This window comes from Pleurodeles waltl, chromosome 4_1 (genome assembly GCF_031143425.1).
Source record: "Pleurodeles waltl isolate 20211129_DDA chromosome 4_1, aPleWal1.hap1.20221129, whole genome shotgun sequence".
Lineage (NCBI taxonomy): Eukaryota > Metazoa > Chordata > Amphibia > Caudata > Salamandridae > Pleurodeles > Pleurodeles waltl.
This window is the reverse complement of record NC_090442.1, coordinates 606,123,971-606,145,890: the sequence shown is the minus strand read 5'-3', so window position 1 is coordinate 606,145,890 and position 21,920 is coordinate 606,123,971. Positions and strand designations below refer to the sequence as shown.

The window sequence follows — 21,920 nt, the reverse complement described above, 5'->3', positions numbered from 1 at the left end:
TGGTGGCCCAGCTACATGCCAGCACAAGGGGTGCAGGTGGTGGCAGTTCCTTCTAGTGACCAGGCAGCTCACAGGTCAGAACAGAAGCAGCAGTCCAAGGTGGTTTCCTGGTGAGTCCATTCATCAGCGTTCTGTGTCCAGTTTCAAGTTCCCAGAGTGTTCAAATTGTGGGGAAAATTCCCCTGTACTTATACTGGGTTTACAGTGTGTCTTACAATGGTAAGGAGAGGAGGTTCCAGCCAGTTACAACTGGTTCTGGTAGTGCCCCCTCTCTCCTTTCAGCACAGGCTCCAAACATCAGTGGGGGGTTAACAACACTCTTGTGTGAGGCCAGGGCACAGACTTTACAAATGCCGGTGTGCCCCGCCTCTCCCTTCTCTCAGCCCAGGAAGGCTTTACAATATGTAGATGCACCTCTGTGACACCTCACCCTCCCTGTGTACAGGCTGTCTGAGAAGTATGCACAAAGCCCCACCTGTCAGTCTGCCCAGACGTGGATTGGAGGCAAGCTGCAAAACACCAAAGTCATAAGCACAGATAAATGCGCACTTTCTAGAAGGGGCATTTCTGTGATAGTAATAAAAAATACACCTCCACCAGTAAGCAGCATTTCTCACCACTATCACAACCATACCAAACATGCCTACGCTACCCCTCATAAATCAGACAATACCCCTTACACATAAGGCAGGGCATTTCCAATGCAATCCTATGAGGAGGCAGCACTCACAGCAGTGAGACACCAAGTTAGGCTGTTTGTCACTACCACGACAGGCCACGAAACATGGCACATGTCTTGCCTTCTACATACATGGCACCCAGCCCAAAGGGCTAGCTAGGGCGTACCTTAGGGGTGACTTACATGTAGTAAAAGGGGAGTTCTGGGCCTGGCAAGTACATTTAGATGCCAGGTCCCTGTGGCAGGAAACTGCGCACACAGGCCCTGCCCTAGCAGGCCTTAGATAGGTTTAACAGGCTACTTCAGTGGGTGGCGCAAGCAGCGCTGCAGGCCCACTAGTAGCATTTAATTTACAGGCCCTGGGAATAGGGATACCACTTTACAGGGGACATATAGGTAAATTAAATATGCCAATCAGGTATAATCCAATCATACCAAATTTGTAAGAGAGAGCACATGCACTTTAGCACTGGTTAGCAGTGAAAAAGTGCTCAGAGTCAAAACGTCAGCCACCAAAGGTCAGAAAAATAAGGAGGCAAAAAGCAAAAAGTCTGGGGAATGACCCTGTAAAACGGCCAGGTCCAACAATTTTCATAAACTTTGACTTCCTGCTGTACTTCTGATTTTTAAACACAAACCGACGGAAATATGAATGAAGTATTCCCTGAAAGAATGTGTATCAAATCAACATTACAGATGTAATTTAGACCAAAGCAGGTGGTCCGCCTTAAATGAACTCTTTATTTCAGGTTTTCACCTAAAGATAGTGGGAATTGTCTGTTGGTAAGCCTTTGATTTCAATGCACTACATATAGTTATAGGGGGCTGTGGGTCAGCCCCTTGCTCATGAATGGATGGCATTGAACTCTATGCCAGGTATCTGTTCTTGAGACAATGGCTCCCTAATCCTGTGTTGTCCCACCCTGTAGCATTTTAGTCTCGCACTGCTCTGATTAGATTGGTTGTATCCTTTCACTGCATGCTTGAGTGGACATTTTTTTCTTCAGTGTTGAGCACTCAGTGGGAGTGTATATGTTGTCTTGCTCCCCCCACCAACTGATTCCCCGTAAGCTCCCTTTTTTATTCCCCTTCTCCCCAATGCTTGCCTTCCTGCTCCCAATCCAGCTCCCCGTCGCACTCAAAGTCCTGCTCTTCATTAAAAAATGTATTTTTACAAGAGCACTGCAGCTGCAAAGTGCTACCAAGCCACACTTTTCCCTTGTTTCTACTAGAGCGGACTTTGTTTTCACCTTTTACTTTTTACCTGTCCAAGATAGCCATCCTCCATGTTAGAACTGTAAATTAAAAATGACAAAATGGCAGCTGTGCATCATGGCCTACAAACATGCGTGTATCATTGAGCACATGGAGGTGCGTCAAGATACATGTGCGCTCATTCATCATGACACATGCATATGTATCGTCAGCCATCTTGGAATGGGTTTTCTTTAGTAAAAAAACCCATTGCAAGCTTGTTGGACAAGTGTTTATATGCAGATGGCATTGAAAAAAGCATTTGCAGGTCCTATAGCTCAGCCTTTTAGAACCAAGATCTAGTGGCTTTGCCAATGCTTGTTTGCTACGCTCTAGACTATCTGGCACCAAGCGATTTTATGGTTGCAAAAGTCAAACTTGAGCCTTTTTACTGCAAAATAGCTTTGTTTAGTGTACAAAATCCAACTTGTGATTCAGTAACATGTTCCCAAACCGTAATTTGGGTTTTAGAATAACTACAGAATCAATATTTGGAAGGGACATGCAAAGGGCGTCCTTTCTAAATAGTGATTCTTTTGCTTATGTATTAATATTGTATGACCAAAATCCCATTGCAAAACAGAAATACTTTACTACCAAATCAAAATTGGTGGCAAACATTTGTAAATGTTTGTGACCACTGCATGTGCTACTAAAAATGTTTTTGAAAGTATTCAAGTCAAGTCAGTAAACTTTATTCAGTCACAAGAACATGAATATTAACTATACAAGTAAAATACACACGCATACTGTAAATCACAAGCCATAATAAAACATGCTAGAACTCAATTTCATACCCGTCAGCCCCACTCAATACACGTAAAAGTTCTCAAAAACAAAGATCACAAAGTGCGCAACTTAGAAAGGCATTTAGTGAGCACAATTTCATCCAAGGCCAAGGATTACAAAAAGCGAAGTACTTCTATGCAATGTTGCATTTTTAATATTTTTTGTGCTTTCAGCCTCCTTCCAGTTACTGACAGAAATGGGTGTGAAACCAATGCTGGATCCCAGAAAGCTAAACATTTATGAAACGTAGACAAAATTCTGAATTCAGGAAGGGGTCATTTGTGTAGATCCTACAAGTGTTTCCTACAGAAAATAACAGCTGAAATAAAAGAATATTGAAATTGAGGTGAAAGAACAGCCATTTTTCTCCACGTTTTACTCTGTAACTTTTTCCTGCGATGCCAGATGTTTGAAAGCAATATACCGTTACGTCAGCTGGACTCTTCTGGTTGTGGGGATATATAGGGCTTGTAGGTTCATCAAGAACCCTAGGTATCCAGAGCCAATAAATGAGCTGCACCTTGCAATGGGTTTTCATTCTATACCGGTTATACAGCAATTAATTTGCTGAAATATAAAAAAAGAAAAAGAGGTATCAAGAAAACCTTTGTATTTCCAAAATGGCCACAAGATAAGGTGTTGAGAAGCAGTGGTTATTTGCACATCTCTGAATTCCGGGGTGCCCATACTAGCATGTGAATTACAGAGCATTTCTCAAATAGACGTCTTTTTTACACACTCTCTACATTTTTTCCTTCAAATGTAAGACAAAGACAGGGGGCAATAACACTTGTTTTGCTATTCTGTGTTCCCCATGCCTCCCGATAAAAATGGTACCTCACTTGTGGGGGTAGGCCTAGCGCCCGCGACAGGAAAAGCTCCAAAACACAACATGGACACATCACATTTTAACAAAGAAAACAGAGCTGTTTTTTGCAAAGTGCCTAGCTGTGGATTTTGGCCTCTAGCTCAGCCGGCACCTAGGTAAACCTAGCAAACCTGTGCAGTTTGAAAACTAGACACCTAGGGGAATCCAAGACGGAGTGACTTGTGGGGCTCTGACCAGATTCTGTTACCCAGAATCCTTCACAAACCTCAAAATTTGGTAAAAAAAACACTTTTACCTCTCATTTCTGTGACAGGAAGTTCTGGAATCTGAGAGGAGCCACAAATGTCCTTCCACCCAGAGTTCCCCCAAGTCTCCCGATAAAAATGGTACCTCACTTGTGGGGGTAGGCCTAGCACCTGCAACAGGAAAAGCCCCAAAACACAACGTGGACACATCACATTTTCACAAAGAAAACATAGCTGTTTGTTGCAAAGCACCTAGATGTGGATTTTGGCCTCTAGCTCAGCTGGCACCTAAGAAAATCTAGCAAACCTGCACAGTTTTGAAAACTAGACACCTGGGGAAATCAAAGATGGGGTGACTTGTGGGGCTCTGACCAGGTTCTGTTACCCAGAATCCTTTGCAAACCTCAAAATGTGGCCACAAAACACCTTTTCCTCTCATTTCGGTGACAGAATGTTCTGGAATCAGAGAGGAGCCACAAATTTCCTTCCACCCAGCATTCTCCCAAGTCACCCGATAAAAATGGTACCTCACTTTCGTGGGTGGGCCTACTGCCCGCGAAAGGAAATGCCCCAAAACACTATCTGGACACATCAAAATTATCAAATACAAAACTACCTGTTTTTGCGGGGTCACCTGCGTTTTTGGTCCTGGGCTCAGCAGCCTTCTAGGGAAACCTACCAAACCCAGACATTTCTGAAGACTAGACACCCGAGGGAGTCCAGTGAGGTGTGACTTGCGTGGAACCCACAATGTTTTCTTACCCAGAATCCTCAGCAAACCTCAAATTTAGTTAAAAAAAAAATCTTATTTTTCCCACATTTCTTTGTGGGATCACCGCACTGGGACAAATTTCATACCACCCAATGTTCCCCTCAGTCTCCTGGTAAAAATGATACCTCCTTTGTGTAGGTGGGCCAAGTGCTTGTGAAAGGGAAGAGCCAAAAACATGTTGATATCGAGGGGGAACCAAAGAGGGTCAAAAGGGCAGTTTTCAAAAAAACATTTTTAGGCTGACAAGTGCAGCAACATTTTTATCAGTATACGTGAGACAATGCTGGGTGGTACGAATTTTGTGGATTCCTGCAGATTCCGGAAGGTTCCATCACAAAAACGTGGGAAAAATGTGTGATTTCCAGCAAAGTTGGAGGTTTGCAGGGGATTGTGGGTACAAATATGGTGCGGTGCATGTGAAACACACCACCCTGAAATCACCCATGTGTTTAGTTTTCAGATGTGTCTAGGTCTTGTGGATTTTTCTACATGGCAGCGTCCCAAAGCCCATAAAGTGCAGCCCTCACCATTCCAAGTGGGACGATTTTGAGAGTTAGCCAAGCTCTCAAGGCCCAAATGTAAAACTAAAACCCAACATAATTAAATGTCTTCATGCTTGCTGTGGGATAAGATGTTTTAGAGTGTGGGGGAGGGCTGAAAGACTGTTACCCCCTTCAGTTGGGGTGGGGGCGTAACCAGGCCATACTGGTTGGTAGCCATCACCCCAATACTTTTTTTTTTTTTTTTGATTCCCTGGCATCTAGTAGACTTTCTGCCCCCCTGGGGTGTGGATCCAGGGGTAATTGCCCCATCTGTCCACTGGTGGGCAGAACAACTTTGGCCCCATTTATTTAGGGTGGGGGTATAGCCATACCCCCACCCTCTTATTTTTTAAACAAAAATTTCCCTTGCCTCTGGTGGGCTTTCTGCCCCCCCCTTGCGGGCAGATGGGCCTTCCAAAAATAGGCCCATCTGCCCCCAAGGGGGGCAGATATGGCCAACAGTAATGTGGCCCCATGGGGAGCGACCCTTACCCAAGGGGCTGCCCCCCTAAAGAAAACAAACGCATACACACACACCAATCCCTGGTGCCTAAGTGGACTAACAAAAAAAGCAGCCGATCTTCCCCCAAGGTGGGCAGAAATAGTCTAAATACAATTTGCCCCCCAGGGGAGTGACCCTTAACTAAGGGGTCACTCCCCACCTCTAAAAAACAAAACAAAAAAAAGAAGCTTTTTTTATCCCTGGCGTCTAGAGGTTTCTACCACACCTGGGGGTAGAGCAGGCTAATAACACTAGGCCGATCTGCCCCCAGTGGGGCAGAAAAGGCCTAAAATAAATTTGCCCCCCCTTGCCTAAGGGGTCGCTCCCCACCTCTAAAAAACAAAAAACAAAAAAATGGTATCCCTGGTGCCTAGAGGCTTCTGTCCCCCCCCCCCCCCCCCGGGGACAGATATGGCCTTAAATAAATTTGCCCCCCCCACACCCACTGGGGAGCGACCCTTGCTCCCTTGCGTGACATTGGCGCAAAAAAATGATCCAGAGTGCCTAGTGGTTTCTGCCCTCCTTGTGGGCAGATTAGCCTAACAAAAATCAGCCAATCTGCCCCCAGAAATAGTCTAAATACAATGTGCCCCCCAGGGGAGCGACCCTTGCCTAAGGGGTCACTCCCCAAGTAAAAAGAAAAACAAAACAAACACAAAAAAAAAAAAACACAAAAAATTATCCCTGGTGCCTACTGGATTCTGCCCCCCCGGGGGCAGAAAAGGCCTTGAAAAATATTGCCCCCTGGGGAGCTCCCCTTTTGCCAATTTCAAATAAAAAATAAATCCCTGGTGTCTAGTGGGCATTTCAAAAGCCGGATCGCTTTACAATCCGGCTTTTGAAATGCTCTGAGAGACTTCAAAGTGAAGGAAATTGAAGCCTCTCAGGGCCCCATCACATGAGCTTCCAGCGTAATGGGGAAGTGGCCTCTGATGAGGTCAGCGCGCATTTGCGCACTGACATCATCAGACGTCACTGGGTGGGGATTAGGGGGTGTCGGGTGGAAGTGGAAGGGCTTCCCCTTCCATCCCTGCCTTGGCGATGGGTGGGAGGGAAGCCCACAGAGGGAGTGCTAGCGCTCCCTCTGAGCTCAGTGCCCAGGACGTAATGGTTACGTCCTCGGCACAAGAGCACTGTGCCGCGGGACGTAACCATTACGTCCGTGGCACAGAAGGGGTTAAAGAGCAAACAACGAGGAGAAACTAAAGCATTTCTCCTCACTGCGCCCTGCTAATGCCACCCCCGGTGCACTGCCTCAGGTTTGCAAAAAACTCGTAAATCTGGGGCAGCGTCAAAATGCATGGGTGTTGCTGTGGCATACCCACAACAACACCGATTGCATGCTCCTTCGACACAAAGTGCTGCGTGTGAAGGGGCCGTATTTACAAGGTGGCCTTGTAAATCCGGTGCAGTGACGCTCCAGTGGCGGTAGGGGCTCTTAAATATGCCCCTAAGTGTCTTTTTACCCACCAAAATTAGGGATGTAGATGGATCTTCATACAAATCCTGCCTGCCCAAGACCACAGTCCTATCCCTAACTCCTCCTAACCAGGAAATCGCTAATCCTAAGGTCAAAGACAAACAATCCTCTATTATCTTTCTATACATTGTTAGAGCCTCTATGATCCAGACACTGCATCATAACATTATTGGGCGTGCCCCCAGAGTGTCCTCAGGTAAGGTAATCCTACCTCCCTATGACAAAAGTGGAGGTGCATGGGGGCAGAGACAATAAGTACGGATATATTTATTTTCCATTACCTGCAAAACCATGGCCGCCTGTATGCCACATACTACTGCACCATATGATTCCAAGCTAGTACATTTTGCATGGTAGATGCATGGTAAAAGCCTTTACCTAGTTTGCTGCAAAGGAAACAAGCATTTGCAATGCAATAGGTCTCGCATTAGAGAGAGTTAGAGCTGTTGGCGTTCTAAATATTAATGACAACCTTGCATTTGGGACCTTATAAATATTTAGCCATGCAGCACATTAAAACTGTATCCGAAATAAACTGTGTTTGTGCATTCCTTCATACAATTGACATTAGACTGTAATGGTCTGAACAGGCCCTACAGAGCACCACAGTAAAAATAGCATTTGGAAGAAACATGGTCATGTAAACATATATTCAGACCCTAGAGGGCATAATCACATAAAAAAGAATGGTAAAGAATATTGCGGTGCAATCATATAATCAGCCCTATGAGGGCATATTGTATTACACATTTTCAGGTTTAGCATCCCTTTTAAATATTTAACTGTGGAGTCAGTGGCACAAGGGTGCAGAGCCGCAGGTCGTTACTACTGGTCGTGGCTAGATGTCCTTGCAGAGTCAACAGCAGATGGTGCAGTACTACTGGTTATGGCCAGATGTCCCTGTCATTTCAACAGCAGAAGGTGCAATACCACTGGTGATGGCTAGATGTCCCTGTCAAGCCAACTTAGTTAATAGCACCATGGAGCAATCATCCTTTCAAAATCAAGAATGTAGCAAGCATTGCACATTGCAGATTTGCGGGCCAAGCAGGGCTATCAGAATACTATTGCAAACAAGGCCCTTATAACACAAACTCCGCTCAGCTGTAAAAACAAAAGTTTCAGTTACGAGAGAATTTAAATACACATTTTAAATGGTGGAAGAGGTTATGATATTTGAGCCCCTTCTCACCTAGTGTGACCCACAAGATGGCCTGAACAGAAAGAGTAAATTTCTCTCAATGTACTGGCGGTGGCCCCATTGCCCTAGGACCATCACAGTCTGAATTATGGGCAAATATGTTTTGTAAACGGAATGCCTGCAAACATTATGGGGTGAGTTTCCCAGAGTGCAGTGAATATTGTAGTATTGTCTCTCCCGCTGTGCTGGGAGAGCTGCTGTTGAGGATTCATTCCTAGGTCGATTTCATGCGATATAAAGCAACAAAAAAAGTACAAAACACAGGTACAACACAACTACTTGTAATTACTGATTATGTAAAGTAAGGAACAAGTGATCGGCAAACGCAGAAAATGAATGGCGCTGGTAAACACAAGCTTACTGACAAACACGAGAGACAGGAAACACAAAAAAATAGTCTGTCCAAATAACAGAAAAACATTCCAGGCGTAAGTAGCCTGTACTTGGCCGGTGCTCCTCAGCCAAGTACAGAAACGGACGTATCGGCTGCCAAACCACTTAGGAAACAGCACAACAAGAGCGACACTGCCTTTAACCTATTAGAAGTGGCAGGCAGCGGCAGGCCGGAGTAAATGCCTATACTCCATGGAACAGGTCTTTCAGACAGCGCATGCGCGCTGTCTAGGCTCAACCTAAAAAAGGACATTAATACTAATGCCTCGTTGGATGTTTATAACTTTCAAGTGAGCTAGAAAAGGAATTCATTTTCTTCTTCAAACACATCTCATTTTCCTATTAGGAAAATGGGCTACATTTAAAAAAGAAATTGCTTTATTTAAAACCAATGGTAGACATGGTGGTCTGCTGACCCCAGCAGGCCACCATGGTTGTGACTCTAACCAATTCTAGAGGGTCTCAGCTTGCGACATACCTCATGTATATTAATAAGGTAGGTCGCATTACCACCCACTATAAATCAATACTTTGTGAACCAACCTATTAATATACAGGTTGGTTCACAATGTAGACCACATTCTGGGGTAAGGACATAACACCCAGTGTCTTCACCTCCTGTACCTAACTCACCCCCAGGCTGCATACGGTCTTGTTTGAGGTCTTTTAACACAAGAAACAGCTAACACATGTTTAGAGGAACATCTCTTTCTCAAGGCATAATTAAATCTGTTTGGCAAGCACTCAATGGGTCTCTACACATTAGTATGTGGTGCATCAGTCTCAACAATAATACAGCTATATTATTTTCCTAACACATACATGACTTAAGGAATGGCACCATTTCTCCAAATTATTGCTCCATTTCTCCAAATGATTGTTAAGACGTGAGGGAGCAAGTGAAAAATGAGGTGGACGAACAGCGTTAATTTACGGGAAAGGTTTCACAATTATATCACAAATCACATACAATAAACACTGCAGGAGCTGATATATTAACCATTTCCTCAAACGCTCCCAACAAATACATTAGTTCTACCACATAGATACTCCAACCTTATCATTTTAATTATTGACCACATCTCTGCTTTAACTACTGATAATAATTAGCCAATAACACTGGGTATTATTTATCTACATTTTGATGATAAATTCAATGCAGCAGACTGTGGCCTCTTGCAGGTGATGAATGGCCCTCCTGGCACTGCTGGCCACACTTCAGACCCCTTTCAGCACCACTGGCTTGAAACAAGCATAAACATCCCTTAGTATACACTGACCATTCACTTATAACATACACCCTGACAATTTCTTATAGAGATAAATCACTAAACAAATCTATGATAATGCGTTAATACTGGAGTAGGCTTAGTGATCAGGAACCCCAGCGTACTATTGCTAAAACTCGAGAACTGACTTGTTGAGACATAGGTGACTTAATTCAGTAACTGGGCACCCAGGTTTAAGGATTCTGTTGCATCGGTAGCCAGCGGGCAGAGTTAAGAAAAAGCCAAATGATCACCACGGGTCACACCTGCTCTCTGATCCCTGATATGAGACAAGGCAGACTGAGACCGAACAAAAATTGTACTGTTGATACTCACCAAACTTAAAAGATATCTATAAATATAAGTCAAAAGCACTCACCAGCAATCCTAAAGACTACTACTCCAATGGGATGCCTTCAGCAGATGAAAAACAGAAAGACATATTCTCAATAGCTAAGGATTGAGTCAATACAACAAATCATATTCTTCAAGTAACACATAGCTAGGTAATGAATTGGCTAAATAATATGTCGAAAACATTGAGACCATTAGAAAGAATATTGTACTTATCTGTTGTAGGGCAGAACCTGTAGAGCTCAGCTCACTATCTACACCAGAGCATGCAACCCCATTTTATCATCTAAATTCCGATTTGCATTTTTTGCCACAATTGTTATTGAGGAAACAGAGTAACTCATTTCCAATTGCAAATCAGGGTCTTACTTAAAGCTTTGTCCAATGAAGGTGATACATTGCAAGCTGCCTAGGATATCGAAAGATTTTTACAATATTTTGAGTCTTCCATTAATCTCAGGAACTGTCCCACCTGAGCTGAAACAGGGCACTGTAAAGCCTCAACTGAAAAAGCCAGGCCTATATTCCAATGTAAATGGGAATTATAGCCCTATCATCCTTCTACCAACAGTAACTAAGATGTTAGAAAAGGATGTGGCATACTAGTTATCAATATGCGTAAAAGACAATGCAGTCCTATGTGGTGCCCAGATGGTATTCAGAGCAAAGGAGGAACAGAATCGGATGTGACTGATGCAGAAGACAACCTTCACATGGCAGTAATTCGAAGATTATGAGTGCCTTGATAATACCAAGTCTCTCAGCTGCGTTCAGTATGGTAGACCACACAATCTTATTTCATAGATTGGAGAGATGTGGTCAATGAGGAAAAGTCTAACAACGGTTTGCGTCACTCTTAAACAAACAACAGGATAGACTAGTTATGGATATATTTTCTTGACCATAACATTTGGTGACTACCAGGCTGCTGCTAGGGTCTACTGTTTCTTCCATTTTGTTTAAGATTTATGTACAGCCTATAGTGACTATAATCAGGAACTATAATGTCATCCTTTACACATACACAGATCACAGAATTGATTTTCAAGTTGTCTGAATACCAATCCAATCCTTCTGTTTTGAAAGACTGACTCCGTGATTTGAAAGAAAAGATGAATTCAACGTGGCTTAAGATCTGTGAGAAACTGGGTTGTTGGTTGACTTGGGTCTGAACCCTGGTCAAGCAGCAACAACAATTCTTGGCAGGATAAGGCACAAACAAACCCAAAATTAACCTGTGCTCAACCTCTGTTAGCTTGACGCAGAGTATTCAGGCTTATCTTGAAGGCAGTGTGTAAAGTATATGTGCAAAACTTCAAACAGTAATTCAGTGAAAACACCACCAAAAAGTATCCCACACCAGGTTAAAGGCTAAAATGACAACAACAAAAAAAATAGGTAGAATTTGAGTTATGAAATTTTAAAGAATACACTGTAAAACAGAGCTTAGAAGCAAGAAGCGCCAACCGGGGATATGTGGTTGTGCCAGACTGGAACAAATTCAAAAGTTCAGGCTGTCCGTGATGGAGCACATGCTGGCTTCAGGGACCCAGTTGAGCACATTGAACCAAAGTACCTTAGATCCTGGTTGTAGAGTGTTGCGGCAGTTCCACACCTTGCAGTAGATGCGATGCATTGGTTCTGCTCCACAAAGCAGAGGCGATGTGTCAGTTCTGAAATGTAGTGAAGCTGCAGTGTGAGTTCCTGACGCAGCGACATTGAGGCTCCAGGCAACGTGGCTTGTGGTGTGAAGACCGGTGTCGAGGATACATTGTGCAGTTGTAGTGATGTGTTGGTTCTGATGAGCATAGAGGCTGCTATGCAGATTTTCGGTGTCATTGTCGATGGATATGCATGGACCCTATGCCGAGAAAAGCGCTGCAATGTCGGTTCCAATGTGAGGGAAGCGGCAATGAGAGTCTGGCTGCTTTGGCTCCAACCCACGCAGTAGAGGTAATCCATCAGTTCTGTTCCTCGCAACAGCTGCAGTGCATCAATTCTGCTTCCACAACAAGAGGATGTGCCATTTCTGCTGGAGCAAGCAGCTGAGGCCCACTTCCAAGGTTCCTGGACTGGGGTGGCACCACATGGCAGGACAGACGCACAGATGGCAGAGTCCAGGTGCAGATGCAGTGGCGTTGGAAGTCTCTTCTGTCCCTGAGACTTGAGATAAATGAGGCTAACAAACTAGCCTTTAAAGTCACTCTGGGTTACAGAGATTCAGGTCCAGTCCTTCTCATTCCCAAGCACGAGGGCAGCAGGCACAGGTCAGCAAGGCAGTGTCAAGTAAACAGCAGTCTGGCAGAGTGGCAGGCCTTCAGCAGCACCACAGTCCTTCTTGGCAGAGTATCCACATGTCTAGAAGTGTACTGTAGTGGTGGTGTGAAGGGAGACTTCAAATCATGTCTTTGAAGTGTGCAGAGTCCCTGCCCTTCCTGCCCTGGCTCCAGACTCACTACAGGGGGTTACGCAGCCCTTTGTGTCTGGACAAGACACAACCTATTCTGGTGTAGGAGAGGCTGTGCCCAGCTCCTCCCTCCCATCCTGCCCAGTATGGACCATCGAGGCCCATCAAGTCACACCTAAGCTCCCATTGTGTGTGGCTATCTAGGAGGAATACACAAAGCCCATCTGTCACCCTCCCTGAACATGTGATCAGAGACAGACAACAGGCACCAAATGGCTAAAGTTAGAAATGTCAACTTTTTGAAAGTGACATTTTTCAGAATTGCAATTTAAAATCCAGCTTCACCATAAGTTGTGATTTTAAAATGTGCTTCCAGTGACACCAAACTTGGAAAATCTCTCTCTCCCCAATTGGAAGTTATATTTATAAAAGGTTATAATATATGAATTTAATCATTTTTCACTACCAGGACGTGTAAATCTTAAAATGCACATGTCCAGCTTTTTAGATACAGTGCACACTCCACTTGGGGCTGTCTGGGGCATAACTTAGGGTGACATATGTTTTAAAAAGGAAGGTTTGGGGCTGTCAAATGGTTTAATTTGCCTTTTTGACACAACAGTTTGAACCTGCACACACAGCAGTTGCACTGGCAGGCCTGAGACATTTTAAAGGGCTACTTAAGCGGTTGGCACAGTCAGTGCTGCAGGCTCACTACTAGCATATAAAGTACAGGCCCTGGGGGCACATAGTGCATTTCACTAGAAGCATATAGGTAAATGCCAATTGGGGACATCCAATTTTATCATGTTTTAAGAAAAGCGCACAAACATTTTAGTACTGGCTAGCAGTGGTAAAGCCCACAGAGTCCTAAGGCCAACTAAATGAATTCAGCAAAAGCAAAAAAGGGGAGGAGGAAGGCAAAAAAGTGGAAATGACCCTGTAGAAAGATAGGTAAGAGGTTGAACTTCTTAAAATAATAACCACAATTTTGGCCTAATGCTTGTAATCCTTTTCAATTTCCATCAACCACTGTTAAAAGTCTAGAAATAAAAAATAGATGCTCAGCTAAAATGATTGATCACGTTTCTAATGCTGTCTGCTTGTGCACCATTCAAATGTCCAAAATCAAAAAATGTTTCCACTTTTTAATCAGGAAAGGGCAGAAGGGCAAGTATGGTGGCCTAGATTGGGCTTGATTGTTACAATGCTTTGTATTTAGGCTTAAATAAATGATTACTTCCCTGACCTTAAGTGTCTCAAAATCAAATGCACAACAAAATCTGCCAACACTTTTCCTCAGCCACACCTATTGCAGCACAACTTATTTGCCTTCCAGTTCAGGCCTGAGTCTAATTTAGGACTTAATGTCCGTTCCCCAAATGTATATATTGTCATTTTTGTCGGTAACCTGCACCAATATCTGATCTGATCAGGTGAACAATGTCTCTTCTCAGTGCCTTTCTTTCACAGGCCCTCATTAGGGGGTTGTGCTTCCTCTACTCTAGCCTCCAATTTATGAAGCGCATTGCCACAAAACATTAAATCAATCTCTCTCCATATTCTTTTTAGAACACAAATTTCAAACCTTTGTATTTAGATAATAGGGCTGCCTTATTTGATATACTATAGAAGTGCATTTATACCCTCATGCTTTACAGTACGTTTTAACATATAACATAATAGTCTATGTAAAAAACATAATAATAATTGTTTACGCAAGCCATCCCTAGAGCTCTCCTTAGCTCTACCTGGTGGTCAATTTGAGGAAAAGGGAGAATTTTCAGACTAAGAAAAACAGGAGGTTGATGCTTTGACCATTGTGTTGACGTGATTGAGAGATCTGCAACAGATGGAGGGCAAGATCTCAATAGAAATAATAGAGGAGGTGAGATCTCCTTCAAACGAGCTTCGTGGAAATGTTGATCACATGATGAATTCTATGAGATAAGCAAAACATTGATTCCCCCTATATTAAACAAGTTGTACAAAATAGGCTGAATCCGCAGGGGAGGTGAGTAAAGAGTTTAACAGAGCCATTATCACTCTTGCTCCAAACCCAGGCAATGTTCTATCTATAGGATTACCTTGCTCATCAATTTGGGTAACAAACTTCTGGCCAACATCTTGCCAAGCCACTGGAGAAAAGTCATCCTAAACCTGATGATTGACTCAGAGGTAGACTTCGGGCCAGGGCGAACCTCCAGAAACCATCTAACCTTGTTTCTGACATATTGTGGAAAGAAGCATACTACCCTGAGGGTGCTGTGGCAGTTTCTTTAAATGCTGAAAAGGCATGTAGGGCTTCCTTTTTCATGTCATCAAAAAGCAGGAATAAGCCTGGATTTTGTAACCAAGGTAAGGCGACTGACTATACGATCACCTGACTTTTATGGACAGTGATGATTTCTAGTCAGAAACCTCACCTATTTGCCAGAGGACAAGGTATGGCTTCCTGCTATCCCTTCCTCTGTTGAGCCTTGCACTGGAACCTTTGACAGAGGCAATGGGAAGGGTTAAAAGAGCTTCTGCTCTAGCCGATGAGATGCTAATGCTTAACAACATAAATACATTCCATAATAGCTCTCATAAACTCCTTCTCGACCTTCTCCGGTGATACAATTACCTGGGATAAAAGTGAATTGCTAACACTTACTAGGAACCATGGCACATTGGTGGTACAGAGGTTGTATTTAAAATTGTTCATGTCACATATGAAATATGTTGACATACTAATAACAAGGAGGGTTAGTTAATATTGTTATGGACAATACCCAACATATAATTGAGAAGGTTGATAATTCATTTTTATTTTGGTTATCTCTGCAACTGCTTTTCAGCTAGTATGTTGGCACAATGCTACTTTACCTGAATTCGGTCTTATCACTGGAGGCCTTACTGGGTAGCTATGCGCTTTAGAAATCCATATGAATAGAACAGAATCGAACTGTAGTGGTGGGGGAGGGTGTAGGTGATAAAGTTATAGCAGCTCTGAAGCACATAAATTTGCTGGACATGCTGTCCATCGTGATCCCTTCTGAAGTATTAAGATCTATGGTCATGGGGAATAGACATTTTGTGTGGGCAGGTAGGAAATTGACACTTTGCCCATCCAAATGATATGCAGCCACCACATCAAGCGGCTTGAAACTCCCTTACACATTTTCATACCACCCAACAAACCAATTATCCCAATAATACCACACCTGGCTGCAGACATCATCCATCTGGGTAGCCACAGAACGGACATACACTCGTCCTGGCTATTCTAGCATTAAAAAAAAGAGGCCTTGTGGTGTTCTGTACATTAAAACTGGTTAGGCTTAGAATGTTAAGGATGTTGCTAAGTTGGAATGCTGAGTTAGAGCCAAACTCAGATGACAGTTATACTTTGCTGCAGCTGGCTGGGGGTTCCATTGTTCTTGTAACGTATATTGAATATATCTTATCTTCACGAGCTGTGTGGATTTCATCTATATTCACCTTAAAAGCCCTTCTCTACCCCTGTCGGTGAGCGCTGTGCTGGCCTTTTGGGATATGGCATACATAATGACTGAAAGTACTCTATCAGATCCACGATAGTCCTTCTATATGGAACAATGCTGGGTTAGTGATAGGAGACTCCACGTTTAGGTGGCAGGCCTTGGAGTCACAGGGCATATGCAACGTAATTTACGGAGAATCCCCTAAATCAATTAAAGGCCTTAGTCAGGAATAGAACCTTACCTTGCCCAGGGTTGGAAATATCCATTCTCTGAGGGGGAATATATCACTTATCCTCCAAAAAGACTCAACACTTTCCTATATTACAAAGTAAAGCACATCCAAAGGAAAGAATTCTGGGATTAACATTGTTCTGATCACGGATGTATATTCGAGTGGAACATGAAACCAGAATAAAATGGCAGAACATATTGAAGTTAGACTATACACACAGACTGGAACTTCCGACATGACACACAAAATAGTAGGCCTTTGAATGGAGCACGTGTTGAATAAACATACTTTAATGAGCTATATTACTTCTATGTTCTCTTAATAACCTCTGTTGGAGATGTGGATCACAATACTGCAATCTACCTCTCACTTGTTTTAATCCTGCCCAGGGCTGCCACCATTCTGGCATGAAATACACACTTTCCTGGACTCCGTATTGATTGCTATACCTAAATCTATAAGTAGCATCCCAAATCGGTTCACAGGTGAAAATTACCCCAAGCACAATTAACTCAGGCTGGGGACCTGGTAACTGGCCAGAGCTGGAGGAAAAAAGCTGGTCGGGCTAATCCTAAATGACCCATATGACAGGTTGCTGTCTATTCTTTCCTTCCCTCCTACATCCTCCTGCACCCTCCTCTTTTAGTGTACCATTTAGTGCCCCTCCTGTTCCTTGATGTACCATGATGTCCCGCCATTGAGCTGACCCTGGTATTATGGGAGACTGTTATGAATAAACGTCCGGACCCATAGGGATTTCTGCCACAAAGTTTATTTGGGAAATACACAACCTGGCCTCGGTCTTCTCCGAGGTTCCAGTCCAAATGGCAACCTTGGAATCCCGCACGCCTCACAGTCTAGAACTTCTAAGTTACATCACAACAGGGACCAGGAGCGGACCCTCTGCAATGGCGGAGGCGTTTCCCCTGCCCAAGAGCCTGCAGCTGTAAAATAAAATTATATTTCATTATCGTTTTGTTTTACAGCTGCTGGCTCGGCCAGCAGCATGTGCTTGGAGGTGTGGGCCTGATCAACAGGAGAAAGGTGTGGGGAGGGGGAGTGGAGTCTGTGCACTAAGTGTGCATGTGTATTTGGCCATCCATCTCTGTCCATATTTATATTTTTTTTAGCGCTGCATTTGTGTCGTTTTGTGATGCAAAGGTGGTGCAAACTTACAAAATACAATTCTATTTTGCACATTTGCGCCGCTTCTGCGTCAAAAAATGACACAAATGCAGCGCAAAAAAAAAGTAAAAACATGGGCCCTAGTTTTCTCCAACCCGGCATTGGAGAAACTGCACAGGCTCCAATGTGCTGTCTGAGCGGCAGACCAAGATGCTTGGACCAATCCTGGTGCTGCTCTCATGCTAAGTTTAGCAGGAGAGCAGCACCAGGATTGCTGGAGAGCCTGTGTTGGTGTCCCAGGGAATGCTGGGACACCATAAGAGAAGAGCAGTGAGGCAGTGACGGGTTTGGGAATGGGTATGTTTTTAAATAAAATATTTATTTCACCAGGACCCCTCTCCTCCTCCCATGCCCCCTTGAGATTTGCAGCGGCCACCACTGTGGGAGACTGTGTGTGCTGAGCAACACCTTTAATCATCCCCTTCCCCATTCCATCTAATATTCCCCCACCACCACTACTGACAAGCACATTACATCAGGTGATCTAACTGTAAAGTATGGCCGTGAATGCTACACGTCAATCACACATATGCCCGTGTTGTGCAATGGTACTTTATTGACTTGTTATCACCCCTAAGAATGTAGTTTTAGCTGCCCTTATTAGAAGCCACTTGGTGAGGTTCACTTTGATGACGCATAAACCCCTGCAGTCTGATAAAGATTTTAAAAATATATATCGGAGCGTTCAATCAGCTTCTTCTTTTGTCAGCCATTCTGCAAAAGGTTCCTTGCTTGTAAACTTAAACATGCATTTAATTATTTATGTGCTAATTGAGCAAGAACATAAATATTGCATGCTAGAAATCACTCGGTAAATAAATATTATTTACCCATTTGCTTAGGAGCATAGCTCAAACATCATTAGCACATATAGTTAAAAAAATGGAGCTGATTGCACACATCATGGCAGGTATCTTCAATTTATCATCTTTTGTTTTGCAGTGATACCACATGTGTGTGCCGTGATCTCATGTGCTACCTCTACACACACAAAGTTAGAGGATAAACATGGTGTGTATTTGGATTATGTCTTGGCAGCTTTTTACATGTGACTCTTTTTCTTGTTCTCTAGGTCGAAAAAAGCTGCGCCTTTTTGAGTACCTCCATGAGTCTCTGCATGACCCATGCATGTGCCACTGTATTCAGTGGGTTGATCAACGCAACGGAGTCTTCCAGTTCATATCCAAGAACAAGGAGACACTGGCAGAGCTCTGGGGGAAACGAAAAGGCAACCGCAAGACCATGACTTACCAGAAGATGGCGCGCGCTCTGAGGAATTACAGCCGGACCGGCGAAATCATGAAAATCAGAAAAAAGCTCACCTACCAATTCAGTGCGACAGTTCTGCAGAGGCTCTCCCCGGCTTGCCACTTAGGAAAGGAGGCCGTATGTTGTCAGTACCTTAAGATGGACTCAGAATACTGCACAACAGATAGCTGGAGCGCAGACTACAATTACATGTGTGACAGTGAATATTAACTCAATCAGAGCATTAATTGATGTGCTCTTTCACAATACTGCGATTTACTTCTTTAATCCTTCTGAAGGGGTGCTCCTGGTCATGTAAACATGCACATGAATTCATACTCTTGCTTGAGACTCCTTACCCGGAACTTATTTAGGAATTCTGAGGTCCAAGTGAGAAGATTTGTAACTTCAGCCATGATAATGGCTGCCAACCACAAAGTTACAGGCTGAGGAGAGAGAGCTTCCCATCCATGGCCAGCATACCCTCAGACCAGAGGCAAAGTGCACATCACTGAAAGCAGTCAGGAGGAGTTTGTGAAATGGAGAACATGGTGGCAGGACCTTGAGGATTAAGATGGGCAGGTGATGGGGACAATTATGCAGTTGTATTTTTCTTAATTTGGGAGTGTGAGATCTCGTTTTATGTATCATGGACTAGTCTAGCCAGTGACGTATACTTTTAGGAGTTTGACCTATCTGCAGCTCAGGAGATTGATGTAAAAGGAATGATGAATAGAGGAGTGAACTGAACGTCCACTGTAACAGTTCTTTTTAAATATTTCTGTGACTGAATATCAACATTGTGCAACCAGGCTTCTATTCTAAATATGTAATATTAAACCGACAACAACAACACAATAAGTGGTGAATGATTAATTTAAAAGAAAGCTGGATTAACATTGAGAACTTTTTATATAAGGCACTGCCAAAATATCTACCCTTAGGGTCTCCATCCATGTCAGAGAATGTAATTCAAAATTTCTTGCAAGTAAAGAGAGGTGGGGCATTGATCTTCCATTACTGGGACCGTGATTTCCAAAAGCAATGGCACATTTAGGAGAGGTAGAAGATAGGCTCTTATGCGGTCAATAATTCAGCATTTAGTAGCCCTTTTGGTTATAATCTCTTTCTTCAGCTTGAAAAAACTAGAACACCATTGCTTCCATCATACTCATTATCAGCAGCATGAGGATAAAATTGAATCACCAGAGTCTTTCTGCTTGTATCTGTTGAGTTTTCCACTGTGGCATCTCCAAGTAGATCCTACGTGTTTTGTTATTTACAAGGTAGGTGCTAGTGGACAACCGTTTACCACTACTTCTTCAATTTGGTCTCAGGTCTACATCACCCCTAAAGTGCTGTAATATTTACAACACATGTTCAGACACCAATTTGAGAACACCAGTGCTTGGGCACTGGGAAAGGTGAATTGGTTCTTAAGTTTGTTTGTGACAACCAATGTGTCAAGAACTGATGTGTTAAGGAAACTAAAATCACTTGCACATCTCCTTCTGGCATATCAGAAGGACACCGTGTTAGTTATAATATTGCTGCAGTGCACTTGATACATGTTATTATATCTGTCCCTTTTCCTTGGTGAAAAACTACTTAGGATAGAACCCAGTGATTAGTTTAATAATTACACTAAATATGTCTATTTTCTGGAGGACATGCCTGAATGCAGGAAGGTTCTTTAGCTATCTCCATGGGAATTTCAGGTATAAACGTATCTATTTCAGATCTTGCCTTAGTGCTTCGTTCCTTTGTTTTTGGTGCTAGCAGTTGGTCGAGACTTTAGGATCCCGCATGGTGTGTAGCTAGGACAATGGAGATGGAAGCAAGCCAGATATTCTTTTCAGTAAGCCTAGTGCTTGGCTCAGACAACCTGACGCTTGATATCAATATGTGTTTACCTGGGAGACTATGAAGACATTTCATGACTGGTGCGATATGGTCATACCCGCTCATATGTAGTGTTAGCTTGATGGATGCTTGCCAGAAGTTGGTTTATCAGTTTGGGAAGGGTATACCCCTACCAACGCAATATGTAGACTCTATTTATGACACAGTACAGGTCAAAGACAATCTCTGCTCAGCCACTGACACACGCAGCAGGCATGTCTTTATAGAAATGCCCACGTTCAAGCAATAACAACCTGTTTTAAGGTCAAGTAACCAACACAATATTATTTGCAAAAGAATTTGGGCACAGTCAAGAACAGTTTAATGAGCAAAAATGCAGCAACCAAACAAAATATAATAAGGTAAACTGGAGATGTGCATTTTAAGGCAAAATTCCATGGTTTCAGGCCGACAGTCAAAGTTTTCTATTTTCTGGCACATTCTACATTTAGTGTTCCGGTCTTCCAGGAGGGCAATGCAACTTTCTGAAGCTGCTGAGGGTCTGTTAAGGTCAGATATTTCATCTTTGATCACCCACCAATGGTCCTTCACTGTTAGGGTAGATTTGCTGTATCACCTGGGTCAGATTTAGTAACTTTTTGATTCTCAAAATGCATTAGTGAGGCAGGACTGGCCTTCACAAAGCCAAATAACTTTGCTATGTGATCCCACAAAAACCTTTTCTTTATACTAAGGAGCTCTGAGTGAAACAAACCTGCATTTCTTACCAATTAAGGACCCGTTCGTTCTAGAGAATCCTCAGCACCTTGCCCTGGTCCTTCGGAGATGGAAAAAAATAAAAAAATCACTAACCCCCTAATTTCCACAACAGCAGTGAAAACTCCTCTAGTCAGTCTTGAGGGGTCCTGCCCACAATGGTCAGCAAAGCCTTCTTCTGCTTTTTGTGCCCCTGCAGCAGGTAACATGAGGCCGGCCACTTAACTCTTGGAGAGCAGTTCCAGTCCCTTGGGGCCAGCAGAAATCAAGAGTCCTTGGGTCTTCTTTCATACAGCTCTTCAACTTTCACTGGTGAGGGGCATGGCTTAACAGGCTAAGATGGTGGTCGCTCCTTGCTAGAGCTCCCAACAGGTTGGGCTCACTGCTGCCCTACTCTTTGTGCTGACAGGGTGAGGGCACTACAAACTGTCTTCCT

At 43.4% G+C, this 21,920-nt stretch overlaps 1 protein-coding gene across 1 annotated transcript in view; it reads left to right on the top strand.

Moving 5' to 3' along the window:
* Positions 1–19,096, top strand: part of SPIC (Spi-C transcription factor) — a 38,468-nt gene extending 19,372 nt beyond the window's left edge. Inside the window, exons 2-3 of the mRNA XM_069227536.1 lie at positions 17,419–17,476; positions 18,690–19,096. Of these exons, the coding sequence (XP_069083637.1) occupies positions 17,419–17,476; positions 18,690–19,096 (465 nt within the window). The remainder of the gene's footprint in view (positions 1–17,418; positions 17,477–18,689) is intronic.
* The last annotated feature ends 2,824 nt before the right edge of the window (positions 19,097–21,920 follow it).